Source organism: Cynocephalus volans, chromosome 4, assembly GCF_027409185.1.
Source record: "Cynocephalus volans isolate mCynVol1 chromosome 4, mCynVol1.pri, whole genome shotgun sequence".
In the NCBI taxonomy this organism is placed as follows: domain Eukaryota; kingdom Metazoa; phylum Chordata; class Mammalia; order Dermoptera; family Cynocephalidae; genus Cynocephalus; species Cynocephalus volans.
Window position 1 is genome coordinate 100060361 of NC_084463.1, and position 20534 is coordinate 100080894.

The 20534-nt window shown below is 36.4% G+C and overlaps 1 protein-coding gene across 3 annotated transcripts in view; it reads right to left on the reverse strand.

Moving 5' to 3' along the window:
- Positions 1-20534, reverse strand: part of POLD3 (DNA polymerase delta 3, accessory subunit) — a 108462-nt gene that overhangs the window by 3044 nt on the left and 84884 nt on the right. For all 3 annotated transcript variants that reach the window (XM_063093609.1, XM_063093608.1, XM_063093610.1), the window contains exons 6-11: positions 18071-18335; positions 16720-16792; positions 12265-12430; positions 9600-9706; positions 4158-4270; positions 2900-2978 (exon numbers count right to left, since the gene is read on the reverse strand). In XM_063093609.1, the coding sequence (XP_062949679.1) occupies positions 2900-2978; positions 4158-4270; positions 9600-9706; positions 12265-12430; positions 16720-16792; positions 18071-18335 (803 nt within the window). The remainder of the gene's footprint in view (positions 1-2899; positions 2979-4157; positions 4271-9599; positions 9707-12264; positions 12431-16719; positions 16793-18070; positions 18336-20534) is intronic.

Consider the following 20534-nt stretch of genomic DNA (forward strand, 5'->3'; position numbering starts at 1 on the left):
AGCTTCCAACCATGATGTCACAGAACTGATATGGGTCTCTTCAGTAACTATTACAATACATACACCAACCACAAGAAACAGTACAATGCCACCTTCCTGTGACTTTAGAGAGGTGCAGCAGCTGTATAACCAATAGTGAAGTAAAACATCTTTTCTTAGCTGAAAAGAGTAACTTAATATGCACAATAAATGCTCAAAAATGATTAAAGTGAAAGGTATTTTTTCCTCATTTAATAACAGTGATAGTTTCTTTTTTTTTTTTTTTTTGTCTTTTTCGTGACTGGTACTCAGCCAGTGAGTGCACTGGCCATTCCTATATAGGATCCGAACCCGCAGCGGGAGCGTCGCTGCGCTCCCAGCACCGCACTCTCCCGAGTGCGCCACGGGCTCGGCCCAACAGTGATAGTTTCAAGCTCTTAATTATTGATAATTCTTTCTAATAAATATATTTGTCAAATTGTTCTAGAGGCATAGGCCTTACTACTCAAACTGTGATCCACAGACCAGAAGCATTAGAATCTCCCATGAGCTTATTAGAAATGAAGAATATCAGGTCCCACCCCTGGCTTACAGAACCAGAATTTAAATTACAACAAGATCTTCAAGTAACGCACACATAGTTCCCAGAGTTTGATAAATGCTGCTCTAAGATACTTAGGGAATTTCCATGGCATACTTATTAGTTCAGCAGTTATGACCCCAGAACACCTTCCCTTCATCTCACGTGCATTTTCAAAAGCATTATGAAACTAAATTAATGGGACAAAATTATAAGCTGTTATTTATTTGATATCTTAAATTAGGAAAGTCTGAAGGGCCATCTACAGATACCGAAAAAAAAATGACTTACTACTAATTCGTGGTATAAGACTTTGTTCTTTCATAAGCTATATTCTGTATCCAAATGGCAGCATGTGTATAATGCACTTCAGCACCAATTAGCTTGTTATTTCATTACTTATTAATGAAACCAATGGTTGTCTCATTGCCAATTTTGTGTAACACACTGCTTGGGAAGTTAAAATCCTGTCAGGGCAGCACCAACCAAAATTTCGGAAGCATTATACTCAACCACTTTGCTCTTAGAAATCCACCCCTTGTTCAGGAGTCCATCCCAAACTTGTCTCAGGGACCCAACTCCCCAGTCCCTGCTATAAACTCACAGAAAGGGAAAGTTCAGCTTTTTAAACTCATAGAACAAATCTGATCCAGCACAGGACAGGGCAAAGTACATTTGGAACAGTCTGAGCAGAGAGGAAAGCAGAACTCCTTTGTTGGTAACCATTGCCAAGATTCATTAGGTTGAGCTTGGACTAAAAATCTTTAAAAAAAAAAAAAAGTGCTATGTGAGCACAGTTTTCATTGTTGCATCCAAGGCTCTTAGCAATCCTGTGTGAAGACAGGAGTACAAAATGTCCACATCTCACACCTGGCCAAAATTTGAGTACTATGTTTTGAACAAAGCACTAAGTAGCCACAAATTCCCAATGAACTCTCACAAAGATGTATTTGATTTTTTTCTTTTGGGGTAGAAGGAGGAGAAAAAAGGTGGCACTGATGTTTTTGCCCTCTTAAATTTAAAAGAAAAAAAAAAAAGAAATTCAACAGTAAATACATATATTGCCACCAACGGCCAAACTAAGAGGCTGAAAACAAACTATTAGAAGACTAAAAGCCAAAAAGAAACAAACAAAAAAAAACCACTCAAAGTCCAGAATTCATAGGCTAACAAGAAATTTGGCACTGAAAAGAGAATTTCCACATGACATGTAAGAAATTTTATTCCCCAATCACATGCTATAATTAAAATGGCAGAGGTTTTTTCAGAGGAGTGGGAGTTGGGGAGTAATGGGACAGGGCACACGACCAGCAGGATGTCTTCATTTGAGTTAATAGCCATTTTACCCAGGAAAGGTTGATTCTTCGGAGCCAATCAATCTTTTTAAGACAGAAATTTGAACTGGAAAAGGAAAAACCAAGAAAGGGTGGGGGAAACCTCTAGGAGGTCTATGCTGTGGAAGGTGCCACAAGAAGGGAGAAATGACAATCACGGGCTATCCAACTAACAAGGGGTTTAAGAGCCCAAACACACAACTCTTTCCAAACTCAGTCTGGGATCTGAGCATCCCATCAGGCTTCAAGTGCTAAATCCTAAAAGCCTCACAGAAATCTGGTTTGAGTGTAGAAAGGGTAGAAAAAGCTAAAACATGGCTGAAGAATTAGCCAGTGACTCAAAGCCTGAATTCTAATTCCCCTCTAGGCCTTCATAACAAGCACATGCTTTCACCTAACGTGGCTTACAATTAGGAAACATAAAGGAAGCAATTTGGGTGAGTCACACTCCCCTAAAGAACAAATGGGACCAAATACCAAAGACGATTCTTGATATTCTCTTCAGAGTCTAATCATCTGCAGAGGCTTTTCCCCCCACTGTTCCAATTTATAAAACAACCATTCTAAAAAAACAAATGTTTCTCAATATCTATAATAACAACATCTTAATTTTGTTTTGTGGTTTCCACCTTGACAGTGTTTTTAGATATATTACCATACCTGAATTGTCATAACAACCCCACATTTAGGTAAAATGGGTATTTTACCTCCATTCCATGGATCAAGAAACTATCTACCCAGAGATGACATGGCTTTCAGCTAAGATCTTAGTGCTTATTTTTATAGTGTACATACCAAACAAAAACCCAGGTATTCTGACTATAGATGTAGCATTCTATATACTCTGCTACTTTAAAGTGTGGGCCACAGACAAGCAGCATCAATATCACTGGGGGGTCATTTATATGCAAATTAAAGTTTGAGAAATACTGCTCTATAAGGGATTATGATGCCTCTCTATGGTAATAACTCTATCTCCAGAATTGGAGCCAAAACTTTGTCTTACCTATACAGCCTTCCTCATCTACAAAGGTTTTAGATTTCAGTACGCGCTTTCGTTTTCTTTTGGTTTCTCCACTTGAGTTCTAAAAGATAGGAGGAAGATCAGAGGATACAATGTTAAATTGACCAATGAAGCTACAGAGAAAATAATGAATTCTTTTTAATCTATAATAATCACCTTCCATTGTGATAAAAAGTTGAAAGAAGAACTCTACACATTACTTTTAGGGGACCAACCTTAACACACAGACAAGTTAAGCTCACTGTATGTACAGGCTTGATATTTCATTGTTTATGAGAAGGAATGCAGCATGCTGAGGAAAGAACTGTGCTCATTCAGTCAACAAACTTTTGTTGGGTAGTGAAGGCACCATGGTTAAAAAGACAAATAGGATAAGGACTTTAGTGGAGAAGAGAGACAAGGAAAGCAGACCACTGCAATATACTGTAGTAAGGATTTTAATGGAGGACTAAGGCAGACATCATGGGAGCACACAGGAACGGCCTCTAAACCAGACAAGGGGTTTCTACGGCATATGCCTTTGCTGTAGATACTTGCTATGTCAGCCTTGACATTTCAACATTACAACCATCTTATTTAGTGTCAAACACTAATATCTATTTCTTTTTATCTCCACTGGTCTCTTTCATCTCATTTTTCTCTCCGGATAGAGGAAATCGGTGCAATATTTAAATGACAGTCTTAACACAACGAATTAAGGAACACTATTAGGCACACACACAAAAAAATGCATTGGCAGCTATTTTCTCAACTCTTCACTATCTACACTAATAATGCAGATGAGATCATTCAAAACTATATTTCCCCATTTGTTGCCAGCTTTTCTCATCCAGCCATTTTTCAGATGAGCTTGTGAAGAGCAACAAATGTGCGTGAGTTGTTTGTTCTCCTCTATCTTTCACACTTTGCTCTGATGCAGGCAGGATCTCTTTCTGCACAATTCCACCAGGAGTTGTGCAGCACAGCCCTGATGCTAAAGGTCGTGAAAAAACAAAACAAAACAAAAACAGTTCCCAGGATCCACCTCTGCAAACTTCCTGAGACTACCTCTGACAATGAAACTTCCTTTCAGGAGAGAAAAGAGACCAATTCTATACAACCTGTAGGAGAGCAGAATGCGATAAGAGCCATCTTCTGGCATCTGTGAAGTATACAGCAAGTGGGATAATTTAGCATAGTAGCTGCAGGTTTTTGGGAGATAAAGGACATGGGAAATACAAGCACCTCAGTAAAGCTTTACCTTTACCGGGAGAGGCTCAGGCTCAGTCTTCGGCACTGGTTCAGGAAGTGGAGATGCAGGAGGAGGTGGGGACGGTGACTCAGCTTCATAAGCCTCAGGAGAGTCTGGGAAGACTAAAATAAGGAAACAAGCTTAGATAAGAGAACTACAAGCACTTTCTGGTACAATGCCTTCTCCATGGGCTCTCTAAACTTCTGCGTCTGGCGAAGGGCATTTTAAAGCAGTAGTTCATGACAACCAAGGGCTGTGCAGTTATATAGTTATTTTAAAAACATACTTTGTACAAATAAAATCAGAGAATCAAGAATTATTAGAGCCGGAAGTACCTTAGAGATCATCTTAGCTAAATGCTGTATTTTATAGCTAAGTCAGAGTATGAAGTTGGTTTATAAATATTGATCACCCAACATGTGTCATGTACTTTAATTTACTTATTTATTTATTTTTACACACCAGTAAGATAGAATGTATTTCACTTTATCCTCACAACAACCCTAAGAGACAGATAGCCTGTCAGTCTGATTCCACAGCCTTCTTATTCCAACTATCCCATGCTGCCTTACCGTTCAGAACCAGACATCCCTCAAGAACATGTAAGTGGAAATAATCCTCAGATTATACCAAATGTTCCATGCCAGAGATTTTGTGACTGTGACCAGAGGATTACTTGCAGTTACCTGAGATGTTTGTTAGATTGAAAATTTCCAGCTGATGTTAAGAGCACAAACTTGGGGGTGGGGTGGATGCTTATCATTAAATGATAAGCACAATTAAAATTGTAATAACTGAGACCTGCTCAGTATTTTGTATGGAAACTATTTCTAGTGATTGCCCCACTGATGAGGCTTGTTCTGCTACACTGAAATGAGCAGGGAAGAACACTTTTAGGAAAGAAATATTGCTGTGGAAGTGGTATCACCCAAGAAGAGAGAGCCACCAGAGGGATCCCATCATTTTTAATAAATCCAGAAAAAGTGGTCGTAGTATAAGGCCCATGAGAGGGGAAATGAAAATCCTCAGCTGACCTATTGCTTAATCACCACAAAGAAACTGCTGGTCAGGGGACTGGGTAGCTGCATAGCCTCACCTGCTCCCTGAATCTTCTGGCTGTATTCAAATTCTTAGCACAAGTCTTGGATCTGAAATTCTCCCAACTGATTAGGTCAGTGTTAAAAATTATGACAGTGGAGGGTTCAAGGCCAAATGACCTAAAGAGGTGAAGGAGAACAAGAGCCAGAACAAAACAATAAATTATACACTTCAAGTATGAAATGGGCCCCAAAACTTTATAAGCTCTGGGAAACAAGAGTCAGAAACATAAAAGAAAAGTGATCCAGCTATTAACCCAGCTCTGGGAGGCTAGAACAGGATGGGAGCTCAAGGTAGAAAAAAGTCAAACCCCAGAACCAAGCATCCATTGTTCTGAAGGAAATAACTGTTAAGAGAGCTTGGCCACAATGGTAGATGTGTTAAAGTGGTGGGAGGAAAGTTTGGGCAGTAAGGAAGCCAAAGAAAAGAAATTTTTAATACTCACAGTAATAAATTCAGGCATTCTTATTCTATTTCCAGTTCTGTAACCACTCAACTCAACCAAGGAAAACACTTAATCCTAGTGGCTCCCTCTAAGACCCCTCTCACTGCTGTTTGTTTATCTAGGTCCCCCCTCCAGACTCTAAGCTCCAAAGAGGCAGACACACCACATTTTCCCTGACGTTAAACACAGAGTAACATTTTTTTTAAAATAAAACAATCATTTTCTCAGTTAAATTTAAGATGAGGAGCATCCAGGTCAAGGAAGACAGCATGTATCGTATCTCCCTCTTCCTTCCATACATCCCCCAAGAGAAACACTATGACAATAAAGGAATACAATGTTATAACCCCCCCACAACAGGGAAGAGAACAGAAAAAGAGTCAAAAGCCCTTAATGAATAAAAAATTTCAAAAAATCCCTAGAAGATACAAGGAAGATGGGAGAAAGTTGACAAGAGAAGCATTAGTCAATTACATGAATCAGACACTAGAGATTACTATCTATTATAAAACTTCTACTTTATATGACTTTTTAAATTGTATCTATTACTTTGTTTAAACTTTCAAAAAATAAAATATTTTAGGAAAGAAAGGATAGGGAAAACAACTGGAATTTTCTGGACTTTGATACAAATACTGTATCAATCATACTCTCATAATATCCCCCACAAAATCACTATTTTATCTATTTTATGCAACTGAGGGTCAAAGAAATTAAAAACTTGTCCACATTCCAAATCAGAATCTGTGTCAGTCTGCTTTAGTCTTTATCATCAAGCCAAACATTCTAACTCACTACAGTTTTAGTGACATAAGCATAAAAAATGCTTGATGCGTTGATCTAAATATATTTGTAGCAAATCTGCAGGTCTTCAAATGAAAGACAGTGATGTTTCAAGCAGTAAAACATCACTTATCTCAGAAAAACAACCTTTGTTGGGGCAGAATAAGAAATGTAGTAAAACTAATTATAGGGATCCAGCAATGTAACCACTTGTTTGTCAAATAGTTCTCCGGCAGAGATGGGCAATTAGAATTCCTGGAAAGCATTCACAACTTCCTAAGACTTAATATTTTTTTAAATACCTATCCTTACCTAAAGAGTGATATTGATTTGCATAACATTCTCCATAAGCAACTTCCAAGGACTGAAAATGTCAGAAGAGACAAATTTGTCCGCTAAAACTTTATTTCTTCCTAGCAATGTAGATATTATTCCTAATGTTATTTCTTTCTGGGTCTGGCTTTTTTCTGCTTTACAAAGAAAGTATGTAGAACTACTGAAGGTGCTTATGGCCTCATCAAAGTGAAAAAGAAAGGAATAGACCCTTAGGTCGAGAGTTACAAATATGAAGTTGAATAGAATTTCCTGGAGAAAGTACCTGCAAGTATCTTTACTACTGCTGAACACTTACTGAACACCTCAACAGGAAAAGTGGGGTGAGTAATAAGAAAATCTACTATGTGTCAAGCACTGTCTTGGCACTTTCGATACATCATCTTATCTGATGTTCATAAAAAGCCTACAGCCTATGATAACATCCCTATTTTAGAGATGAGGAAATAAGGAATTAAAGAAATTAGGTAATCTGCCCTAAAGTCACACAGTAAGTGGCGGAGGTAATATTAAATCCTAGGTCTGTCTGACTCCAAAGTCCCTGCCATTTCTTCCACTCCTGCTGCTCCTTTGCTAACTTCTAGCTTAAAACGGCATATCATACTACTATCACATATTCAGTGTAACAGAAATAAAACAGTAAGTTAGAGACTGTGTAAAGGTTTAAAATAAAATCCTACTGGCATTGAGACAAAGAAGAAATTTAAGAATAAAATGGCTGAGGTTTATAAATTTAGTCAAATGCCAAAAATTATCTTTGCCAGAGGAAAAAACCTCAGAGCCTCTGTTCTATATCATTTGTTATTATAGGTTGTTCACCTCTATTACATTTCTTCACACTCCTTTCCAAACTAAATAACCCCACTCATATTTCTAATCACCCACAGGTATTTTGTGGGCTATAGATCACAACTAGAAAATATTTCAGAAGTATGTGATGAGTGCTCAATCAACCACAGCAATTCCTCGACCTAGAGCTGACTCCTTCACTAATAAAGTATCTAGTTTACCTTTTTAAGGTACATTAGGCTGATAGCTTCAAAGACTTCCAGAATCTTCCCAAAGTTCTTTTCCTGATTAGAAATTGGGAAGACTGTTCCAATTAGCACATTCACGTGGTATGGAACATGACCAATACATAGAATATCACAGTTCTTAAAAGATTCACATGAAGGTAGCCAAGTTGTTCTTTTTTTTTTTTTTTAAAGATGACCGGTAAGGGGATCTTAACCCTTGGCTTGGTGTCATCAACACCACGCTCAGCCAGTGAGCTAACCGGCCATCCTTATATAGGATCCAAACCCGTGGCCATGGTGTTATCCGCACGGCACTCTCCTAAGTGAGCCATGGGCCAGCCCTTGAAGGTAGCCAAGTTTAATTCCTAATTATTTTTCCATGTGTCTACATGAAGTTGCCTACATTTCCTCAATTATTAACATGTCAGAATGGCCCTTGATGGTTCTTATTTCATCCACACACTTGGGAATCTTCCTTTTAGTAGACTTGGTCAAAGCATTCTGATAAATGACATGGAATGAAAACATAGTAACTGTCCCTCTGGGATGCTCACAATGTCCTACCCCTACTCATTCTAAACAGCCATTGAAAACTGTACCTCTGAAGGACACTGTACCTCTCACAGGATATCAGGGGCCATAATCCTTAACATGTAAGCATGAATGGTAGGATCTGAATCCGCAGAAGAGTCAAAGATGGTACCTCTATCACAGAGAGATTCAAATTCTTGGTAGCATTTCTTAGGTTTGTCCATTTCTTTGCATTACTTTCACCTACATATACAATTTGTTTTTTCACTCACTTGTATAGTTGAGCTAATAACCTTTTTGGGGGAGCCTCTGTTACCATTTTCAGCTCTTCCTACAGCAGTTTCTGGTAATAGTAGAGTCTTATAAATTTAGTTTTGTCCTTTAACAGCATAGCAGGTTCCCTTTTTGCATTCATTATTTCCTTTAATCCCTTTCAGTATCAGTTTGCTTACATTAGTCTATGTACCTTTATGTGATGCTGAATACCTTTAGACTAGATTTTCCCCTATTACCTAAAATGTGTTAGGCCCATTATGCCACGAATTTGTGGAGAATTGATTATAGCAGCTGAAGCTTTTCACCATTGGTTATCAAAGCAAGCTTTTCAGGGTAGAGTTGTTGGGCATATCAGTTCAGCCCAGGTGTCTTTCTCATTAGCCTCTTTCTCTTCCTATATACTTTTCTTTACATGATTTGGAAAGAGATCTTAGCTCTTAAGGGTACTTGATATTCTTTTAAAAAGCATATCAATTATCCCGGCATGACTCTTATTGTTTGCTTATCTTACAACACTGTTTGCAGCCTAAAACTGGAAGAGTCCATACTGTCATTCCCTTTCAACAATGACGCTGTAGATTCTTCCAGTTTTACCACCTTTTTACTATATGGTGTGGAATACCACCAAACACCCTCGATGCCTAGAATATCACAATTCTTAAAAGATTCACATGAAGGTAGCCAAAGTAATATTCCCCTTGTAAAAATAAAGAAAAGAAATGTTGTAGATATTATGTATAATAATAATCCATACCTTCTTTTCCTTTGTGTTAGTTATTTTGGTAAATTACCAGAAGACGATGGTTCTGGTCAAAAGGCTAAAGTACATTTCAAACAGAAATAGGTGCTATATGTCTCTCAACGCTAGGATTACTGCTCTCATTGTGAACCATACTGAATTATTTTTTTTAGCTCCTTGAGCATCATAAGAATTGATCCCCATTGCCAAAAATTAATAACAAAGCCCACCTTCATCTTCACTGCTGTCAGACTCAGGAAGTTTGATTCTTCTCCTCTTTTTCTTCATGTTTTCAGTTTCCTTTGTCTCATCATCAGATATCTCTACTCGCTTCCCCCTGTTGCCATCCAGGAATAAATTAAGCATGTAACACAGAACAAAATGTAAGTATTCATACACTACTATGGGTCTTGCTTTATAACTCAAGGTCTTAATTCCAGAGGGCAGAAAAAAAACAGTCAAAGTAGACCAAAAAGTTTTTTTTTAAAGAATACTCTGCTAACTGACCACAACTAGGTTACTTCATGGGGTAACCAGAATAAAAAATTTCTCTAGCTCTCTATAGACCACTGGAAGCTACAACCAGGTTATCAAGAATCTTTCCAAATTCCTTATATCCCCTACTCACCTTTTAATCATTCTATTCACCTTTTACTCATTCAACAAACATTAAATAAGCAGCTACTACCTGTATACAAGGCCTTCTGTTTAACACCAAGGATGAGAAAATCAAGACGCTCTGGCAAACACCATTAGCTATAATACAGTGCAATAAATTTTATCAGACAAATAAAATGTTATGGAACATGACTCTTACTTGAAAACCTTAAAAGCTAAGTAGATGCTCATCAGGTAGGGAGGGGAGACAAATATGAGCAAAGGCACAGACATAAGACTTTAAGGTGATTCTAATGACATGAAAAACCTAGACTCCACCTTGAAATCATTTAGCTCCTCTGTCTGGATACTCCATCACACTACTCAGTCGATCAACAAACAATTTATCAAGGGCCTATTATGTGTTAAAGACACAAATATGTACAACACAGCCTGTCGTAAAGTCCCTATGTCTTACGTAACTTTAAATATCAACTTTTCTTTCTACCTTGAGCTATAAAAAGAACAAATTAAACTCAAAGTAAGTAAAAGGAAATAATAAAGAGCAGAAATCAATGACATAGAAAATAGAGAATATTAACAAAGTTAAAAGTTGTTTTGTGGGAAAAGATTAATAAAATTAATAAGCCTTTTACAAAACTGATAAAGAGAAAAATACACACTACCAATCAGAAATGAAATAATGAAAGAATCTCTAGTGATAACTAGATTCTATAGATACTCAAAGAGTATGCCATATTATGAACTTTATGCCAATAAGCTCAACAACTTAGATGAAACATATAAATTCCTTTAAAAACACAATTTAGTCAAAACTGATCCAAGAACTAGAAAACTTGAATTGCTCTATTTAAAGCAATCAAATTCACAATAAAAAATCTTCCTACAAAGAATATCCACTGTGAATTTTATCAAACATTCAAGAAAGAAAGAATATATATTATACAAACTCCTTCAGAAAACAGAGGAAACTCCTCCCAACTAATTTTGTGAAGTGAGCACAATTTTGATACTGAAACTTGACAAAGACTTTGCCAGTAAAGAAAATAACTGACATAGTAGCCCTCATAAACCTAGAGGCAAAAAATTCTTAATGTAATATTAACAAATGTAATCCAGCAATATGAGGGTACTTCAAAAAGTTCATGGAAAGATTAGTATTATCTCTTAACTCTGTTTTTCCATAAACTTTTCTAAGTACCCTTACATATAAAAAGGGTAATACATCATGATCAAATGGGGTTTGTCCCAAGAATGCAAGGTTGGTTTAACATTTTTAAATCAATCAGTGTAATTCACCACATCAACAGAAACACCATAGGATCATATCAATAAACGCAGAAAAAGCACGTATCAAAATTCAAACCATTCATGATAAAACCTCTCAGCAAACCTGGACTGTAATAGAACTTTCTCAACCTGGTAAAGAGCATCTACTAAAAACCTATGCTTAACATCCTGCTTAGCAGTGAAATACTGAATGTATTCCTGGCAATAACCATCATCAGTGACTGTTGTACCTATGGTTGGGGACATTTTAATCCATCCATACCACATGTTCCTAGGAGGCAAGGCCCACTGGACAGAGCCTTAACCCTGTGAAACTTCACCATTTTGTTGATGTTTTCTACGAGAGTAGCCCCAACCTTACCACAAAAGTCAAGTTTTTCTTTCCTGGCCTATCAGTGCTGACAGTGTCCTTTAGAATTTCTTTCAACAGACTAATTTCTACCAGCTATGAGGTAGTGTCTCAAATTCCTGGATCCATTTTTAACAGCTTGTGTGCTTTTTATTTTCTTTTCTAATTACATTTCACCACTTGAAAAATAAACTCATTGATATAAAAAGAAAACAAAGAACTTTTTCTCTTAAATTTGACTGGAAATATTAACCCCTCAATTTGGCAATTTTAAGTAAAAAACAGATATACCCCCCCACACACACACACAAAATTAAGCACCCTAATGCCATATCCACAAATTTAAAATGGACTAAGGAAGAAAAGACAATCAATTTAGATCAATGGAGCCCAAAAAAAAAAAAAAAAGTCATCCAAACTTTGGACCCTAAATCATCCAAACTGGCTGATTCTACAGTCTTACTTCACTAGATAAGCTAAATAGCTTCTCTCTCCATTTTGGTTGTACAGTTATATCCCTCAGGCATTAAGTAGGATTTAGTACTCAACTGAAAACTGCTTGCTGTCAATAAGCCCAAACAGACCTTCTTACCCTCAGTAGAGACACTTTTCCCCCACAAGCAACAAAATTTTCCTACCTTTTTTTTCCCATCTGCTGCATCTTAACAGGCTCTGCTTTTTTGCCACATTTCTTCGGGCCTGCAGGAGCTGCCAGCTTTGGTTCAGTGACAGACACTGGAGGTTGCTCCACTATTTTTTCTTCTTTTACTGCTTGTTCTGAATCCAAATTGACTTTAAGTTTATCTATAAATAAAGTATAGTAGACGATACAGAACCCCACCATGCAATATTAATCCATTGTTCTTTTGATAGTCTACTATGTGCCAGGTAATGTTTGGAGAAGGGGCTAAAAGGATAAAAAATAGTCACTGTCCTAATGGAGCTCATAGTCTATTCAGAAAATGGCTCTCCTTTCTAATCTACTCTCTAGCTATAAATGCTTTCATTTCTGTTTCCCAGTAATTTCTCATTATACACAGCTCCCATGCCAAATGATAGTAAAAGCAAGGCTTACAAAAAACAAATACAACTTAATGAGGTATCATCTTTCTAATTTTTCAGACAAGGAAAACTAAGAATGAAAGGTATTAAAAGATGCTTCCCAAGAGTACGCAGCTTACAAATGATGACAAGGTCTTGCAGCAAGACCTTTTCTTTCTTTTAATACCTGGATACCCCTACTATCTCACTACTACTTTAATGATAAAATTGGAAGACTATTTTGAAATCAGAAATGTTTGGTTCAACCTCTGCTTCACTCTGGGCAAATTATTTTACCTGAAAGTCAGCCTTCTCTACGTAAATTGAACAAACATATTTACAATATTATAAGGAATAAAAGAGATCAGTATGTGAGATTAAGTGATTTATCCAATATAACTCTGATAGAAAAGGTAAGAGCCAGGATTTGAACCTAAGTCAGTTTGACTCCTCAAGTCCTTACCCCTTTTCCCTACACCAAGCTGAAAAGCAAAAACAACTACTGTGCAATGGAGAGGACTAAGAAATGCAAGCAGGAAGGGCCAAGCCATCTGAGAAACTATAGAAGTATATAATCTAATCTTTATGCTATAATCAGTGATAGCTTTTTGCAAGTAAAGTCACAAAATACATTAGAAAGCTGTAAAAAACAGGAGGCTCAACAAGTAATTCTGCTTACACGCTGTATAATAGCTTAAACCATCTACAGTGTAGGAAAAAAAATGACATCTTAGTCTTGGCTGTTACTCTCAGCTTAGTATAATACTTTAAATAATGTACATTATTTGAAAGTGTAGATGATGGATCAAAGCATAAAATGCAATCTTATTTACATTTCATTTTTTTGAAGACTAGAATGGGAAGTCTCAATGGTGGAAACCACCAGCCCAACGGTGGTATATTCTCTTGCATTTTCAATACTGCTGTTGTCAGTATCGGTGCTTCTCAAACTTTCCCACCAAAATATCCCAAATTGTATAGGAGAGTAAACATGTATCTCCAGATGGTTTATGGGTCAGCAGCCAACTAAAATAAAAACAATTCTCTGAAGTTACATGTGTATATTTAAAATTTAGGTAAATTTTGTATTCTATTACATAAATTATATCATGTTAATAGCAATTGTTTTAAAATTACGTGATTAGAAGGAAAAACCTCCAAATATTTCCTACCTACCTCATGGGTTAAGAAAAGAGAAGCTATCGCATTAAGTCTTACACTTTCAGAAAACTGATCTGGATTAAAATACCATTGATCAAATGTTAGATTTAGTATTCAGAGTTTTTTCTCTCTGCATTGGTTTCACAATATTTTGGGAACTCCAACTTATACATATATGCAGATACAACTGTCTGGAAACAAGGTAGTTCAATTTCATTTTCAGGCAATTGTTGAGGAAAATTTAATAACATTTTCTTGTTACCTGAATGATCAGGTCACATATCATCTGACTGATTAAAAGCATCTCCTTTTTATACTCAAGAAAATATGAAATCTTTTCAAGCAAAGAAAGATAACTGATGATGAATTTTTAATTTTGTCAACAATGCTGAATTTTTATTACATATAAAGCATTAAGTTTTTTATTGATATAATTCATATACCATAATATTCATTCTTTTAAAATGTACAATTCAGGGGGGTTTAGTTGTGCAATCATCATTACCACTCAATTTTAGAACATTTCTATCACCCCAAAAGGAAACCTAGTACCATTAGCAGTCACTCCTTAACTCCAACCCAGGCTTTCACAACAACTAACCTACTTTGTCTCTACAGACTTGCCTATTCTGGACATTTCACATAAATAGAATCACACAATATGTGGTCTTTTGTGTCTGGCTTCTTTCACTTCGCATAATGTTTCAAGGTTCATCCATGCTGAAGGCACGTATCTCTACTGCTTTTCTTTTTATGGCTAACTAATTTTCTATTGTCTTGATATACTAGATTTTGTTCATCCATTCATCAGATGATGGATCTTTGGGCTGTTTCCACTTTCTGGCTATTATGAAAAATGCTGCTATGAACATTTGTGTACAGTTTTTGTGTGGACTTGAGCAGATACCAAGGAGTGGAATTGCTGGGTAACCCTACATTTAACTTTTTGAAGTATTATTACATCATTTTCCTAAATGAGTACACCATTTTACATTCCCCATAGCAAAGATTGAGGGCTCAATTTCTCCACATCCTTGTCAACGTTTGTTTCTGTCCAGCATTAAGTTTTAAATGGTTCAAGCCCCCACAATAACTATCTTCATCCAGTTCTCAAGCTTCATTTTCATTGCAATAATCTTGACATGTATCAAATAAAATAAAAGTTTATAATTTTACTTTGAACATTCAGCCTTGAAAAAATATCTGTTAAAGGGCCGAGCCCGTGGTGCACTCGGGAGAGTGCGGCGCTGGGAGCGCGGCGACGCTCCCGCCGCGGGTTCGGATCCTATATAGGAGTGGCCCGTGCACTCACTGGCTGAGTGCCGGTCACGAAAAAGACAAAAAAAAAAAAAAAAAAAAAGAAAAAATATCTGTTAAATAAGTCAACTTTGTAAGCAATTCTCTATATTAGGTATTAGGTAAATACGTATTTAATTCTTTTATTTTATCTAGGTTTTCCCTCTCCCTTTATTACATGTTAGCATAAAACTTTGTTACTGTCTGCCTACCAATTATAATCATTAACTTTTATTTTTTCCGTATTTATTGTTTTGTCTCTCCCAGTAGAACATAAGGAGTATGAGGGAAAGAACCTTGTTTGTCTTTTTCTCCATTGTATCACCAATGCCTAACAGGGCCAAGCACACAGCAGGTGCTCAATCAATGTGTGCTAAGTAAATACATGAGTAAATGTATAAATCTGCAGTTTGATTTTTTTTAACAGTTACCAAATACTCATATATCTTATGTATTTAAAAAATAATAATTTTAAAATTCACTGGTTTTTAAGGTTACAAATGTATTAAAAAACAACAAACAAGTGGGCCTCATCAAAATTGCCAAGAAACCATAATCTGATATACAGTGGCCCAGTACCAGCCACACAGGCCAGTGACCTTAGCATGATGTGTTTTCACAGAAATAGGGAGCTCTCCCTGTGCACTGTGCTTACAATAACACCATCATGCTTCCCAATGACCTGAACATATCATATTTTCCATATGTCTTCAGAACACAAAAATGTTCTTCTCTGATAGCTTTTATGGCAAATAAAAACCTGTCACCCCAATCCTTCCTCTTACCACTGATTTAACCATGATGGAAAAGCAATTTTCTGACTAATTTTGCGTACATAGGCATGTAACAAAATGCTTCCCTGTAAAATCTTTTTAAAATTGATGCTCCAAGAAAGTGTGCCACAATTATCCTGCAGCTCCTACATTCTTCCTGGTATTTTTTCACATACTCTCAGGGAATGTGTATTTGATAGGAGAAGAATGAAAATATGTAATTATGGATTCTTTCCAAATAAGGAATTCTTATTTAATTTTTTTTAAATAATGGATATTTTTACTTTCTCAAAACTGTTTTTAAATGGCCATTACTACCTGGGCCCTTCTAATTCACACTGAGGTCTAATTCATTACTGTGAATAATCTGCAAAAATAACTAAAGAAAGACAAAATTGATTTTTGTGACCCCTTGGGAGACAGGTGTAATAAAGATCTCACCAGTCAAACTGACTCCAGCATACATGACAGTAACTTCAATACTATACTGCTTAACCAAGCAGCCTCCCTTTTATTTTTACCACCCATTTTCAAGACCACTATGAAGCAAATATTTCATTCTCTTTTCAAGGCAGGAAGTAAAGTAGGAATACTAAACTACCCTCCAAGAGATCTCACTGAGCCCAGATCACCCATAAAGTCCACTGTTCCATCAATATTTTGATCAGTACACTGCAAATTTTATGTTAGGATACAGGAATGCTACATGGTAGTCTCCTAGATGGGCAAAAACTAGACAAGGTGGCTTTCCACCTGAGGTATGATATGTTTTATTACATTAACTTTCATTTATTAGTCAAAGGAAAGTAAGAACATGCTTACTCATAGCAGCTTTTCCAAAAAAATTGCTCATCACATTCCCTTTCCCTGGTGCCTTGCTGCCTGCTGAAGATGCCTAAAAGTATAGAAAAGAAAACACGCATGATTTTTTTCTAGCATTTAGGCTACCCTTGAAGCAGCACAGTCTTGAAGAATCTCTTCAATAGCAGAGCACACCATCATGGTGCTACAGTCTCTATAATAATCATGCCAAAATGTGTAGACATTAGCTATAAGAACAAATCTAGAATAATCCAGACCAAACAGTATCTAGTGTTAATCTCCAAAGCTTAGTTTCTTATAGTTCTTATAAAATTATTATCCATGGATATGTCAACTTTTCTTGAGCATATTTAAAAACTATAAGGGTCCTCAAAAAGTTCACGGAAAGATTCACATTATCTTTTAACTCCATTTTTCCATGAAGCTTTTTGAAGTACCCTCGTACTTAGTTTTGACAGAATTAAAACAGATCAGAGGCAGCATGGTACACGATGCAGAAGGAGAACCCCAAACTTTACATTTTTAATCATCAGAAATGAATTTGAATCCTGGTTCCACCACTTAATAGCAATATGACCTCCAGGCAAATTATTTAATAAATATAAGCTTCAGTTTACCACATACAAAATGGAAATGATAATATCTCCCTCATAGAATTGATAAGAGGATTTAAACAAAGATCAATCTATTGGCATACAGTAAAAATTCAATAAATGCAGTGATTCCTTCCATCCCTTTTCTTTCCCAAAGCAGAAGCTTAAAAATGACAATAATAATAATAGTAATAATAATAGTGATAATAATTACATGTTTTGGATTTTTAAAACATCTTAGTGATACTCTTCTTAAGTCAATGTCCTTAAGTTAGTTCAGATGATTTAATAATAAAAAATTAAGGGAAGCAAATGAAGAAAAAAATCAAGAAAAATGTATAAATTAGATCAAGAATGTTAAATACATTAGGAAGGAAGGCAAATATGACAAAGCCCCAAACAGAAGATGTTCCCCAAATAACATATTGCTAATAGACAATTCTTTAAACTTTATAATTTCAAGGTGTGTCACATGCATTATTTCAACTGGGTCTCACAACAATCTTGTGATGTGCACAGGGCAGGCATTATTACCATTTTACAGAAGGAGAATTCAAGGCTTAATGAGAAGCATTATCAAAAGAAAAAGGACTACTTCAGATGAGAGTATCAAGTATTAAAGGGTTCAAACTAAAGTACAAAATCAGAACTGAGTATCAGAACCTTATATAATTAAACTACTACCACTGGAACAATGAATGCTTTTCTAGTTACCTATTCTGAATTGTAATGAAGGTATATCTTCACAGAAAACTTACATTTGTTACTTCTTTAGCCTCTATTTTGGTTTCCTTGTTGGTATCTTCAGTTCTAGAAGCAGCTTTGGAGGCAAACATTCCCATAATACCTTTTGGCTGCTGGGAAACCTGCTTGGAGGCTGATGGGCCATGACCATTGGTGGTCACCTCATTATTGGCTTGTGCCTCACTTGATACCTGAAGATTTGACTGCTCAACCTTTTTGGAAAATGAGGATTCAGCAGGAGTTCTAGGGACTGCAGCTGCACATTGTATGGCACTAAACCTGAGGGCAGAAATGTTATATTAAATTAATGTTAGTATCAAATCTTATCTTCAAACTCTTGTTTCTTCCACACAACATTTTCTTTCTTTCTTTCTTTCTTTTTTTAAAAAAAAAGAAGACCGGTAAGGGGATCTTAACCCTTGACTTGGTGTTGTCAGCACCACGCTCACCCAGTGAGCCAACCGGCCATCCTTATATGGGATCCGAACCCGTGACCTTGGTATTATTATCAGCACCTAACTCTCCCGAGTGAGCCACAGGCTGGCCCACGAATGACTATTTAAATGACAAAGTGAGGCTTCTGGTTTCTCTCTTTCTTTAGTGTATCACCTCAACTTGGAGTGAAGATGGGGGAGATTTAGAAACCATGCGATGACAGCAATTATCTTAAAGATCAACCAGGCACAACTTTAAGATTAACTGCTAGAATAATTTTTTTCTGCCTAAGAAAAAAATCCCTGATATATCATTTCATTTCAGAAGTAATTTTAGAATGAGCAGCCCCAAAGCTAGAGTCTATAGCTCCAAAAATCGCTTATTATGGTCCGCATCAGAAAACCCTGCATTAACACACATCTTTTGTGCATCAGAATTAAGAACAGACGGAAATCATTTACTTTCACCCACAACTCTTCTTCTCTGGCCTTGCAGTGCTTCCACGTACAAGGAAAAGGGCAATGTTTCATTTCATTGTCAACATCTAAAGTTGGCCCTGAGAAAACTCTTTCTCCATTTGGTCTGCATTCCACACCTTAGGGTCAGGACCAGGAATTGGCAATGAGGTTAGTCTGGGCGCATGTCTGAAGAGAGAAGAATCTCTGCTCAATCCTAAAATTTCAACTTTCTTCCTGTCACAGCACTTTCTTAAAACATAAAATCATGAGTCAGATCTCAGTTGGCCTGTAATCCTCAGGACCAAATACAAACTTCTTTATTGGAGATAAATTCTTCACATTTCTACTGAGGATACTTTAAGTATTTACGTAAAGTGCTTCCTATTACCACATTTCTACTTGCCATGTTTATTTTAGTGTGCCCTGTGCAAATTTCATTTTGAACTTTTGAGTCACTTTTATTCTTGCTTGCTTTTACTTGCTAGATACAACAGAGAAACTGATTTTTAGATATTGACATGACATGACTAGATTTTAATACAGATCATTTTTCAAATCTAATAATACATTTACACAAACTTATCAGGGTGTTAATGTTTTCTTGAAATCCTTCCCTAAAAGACACCAGACTTGTAAATTATTACCCTCTGGATACATAATTATATGAGGGTACTTCAAAAAGTTTGTGAAAAAAAGGGATTAAAAAATAATACGAATCTTTCCAAGAACTTTTTGAAGACGCCTTGTATTTATTTATTTAATAAATATTTGTATGCCTACTATACTCAAGATTTTGAGATAAAGAAAAAAAGAAATAAAGTCTATCATTAATTCACTCAACAATTATTTACTGAATGCTTACCATGTGCCAGGCACCATTTTGGGTATATAGTTAACACATTAGACATGATCCCTATTCTCACGGAACTTACAGAAACTATGTTTAGCAAGTCTACATCTATTTCTCCACAAGGACCTGTCTCTATCAGTTATCCCATCTCCCCCAGTACCTTCAACCTTTTCCTTTCTATGGCTCTTTCCTAACAACACAAGTTCAAGTCATTCTCAACTTTAAAAATGTATATATCAGGCTGGCCAGTTAGCTCAGTTGGTTAGAGTGTGGTGTTATAACACCAAGGTTAAAGCGTTTGGATACCTGTACTGGCCAGCTGCCAAAAAATAAATAAATAAGTAATTATATATCCTTCCTTAATCTCAATGCCTCTTTTTCCTCCATTTCCAATTTCCTGGAAAGAGCTATCCATATTTGCTATCTCACCTCCTCATGTCCTCATTTCTCAGCTGACCAGAATCTGGTCACTCCACTGAAAATGCTCTTACCAAGGCCATCACTAAATACAATAAACACTTCTCAGTTCCCATCTTACGTGGCTTCTCAGCAATGTTTGACATTGTCAATCAGTTCTTCCTTCTTGAAACTCTTCCCTTACCTGCTAAAACCCCATATATATACTATTGTGATTTTCCTCTTACCTCTGGCAACTCCCTCTTGGGCCCCTCTTTTTCTGCCAATCCTTTAAAAAACAGCTATCATTAAATAGTGCTTACTATGTTCCAACTGCTG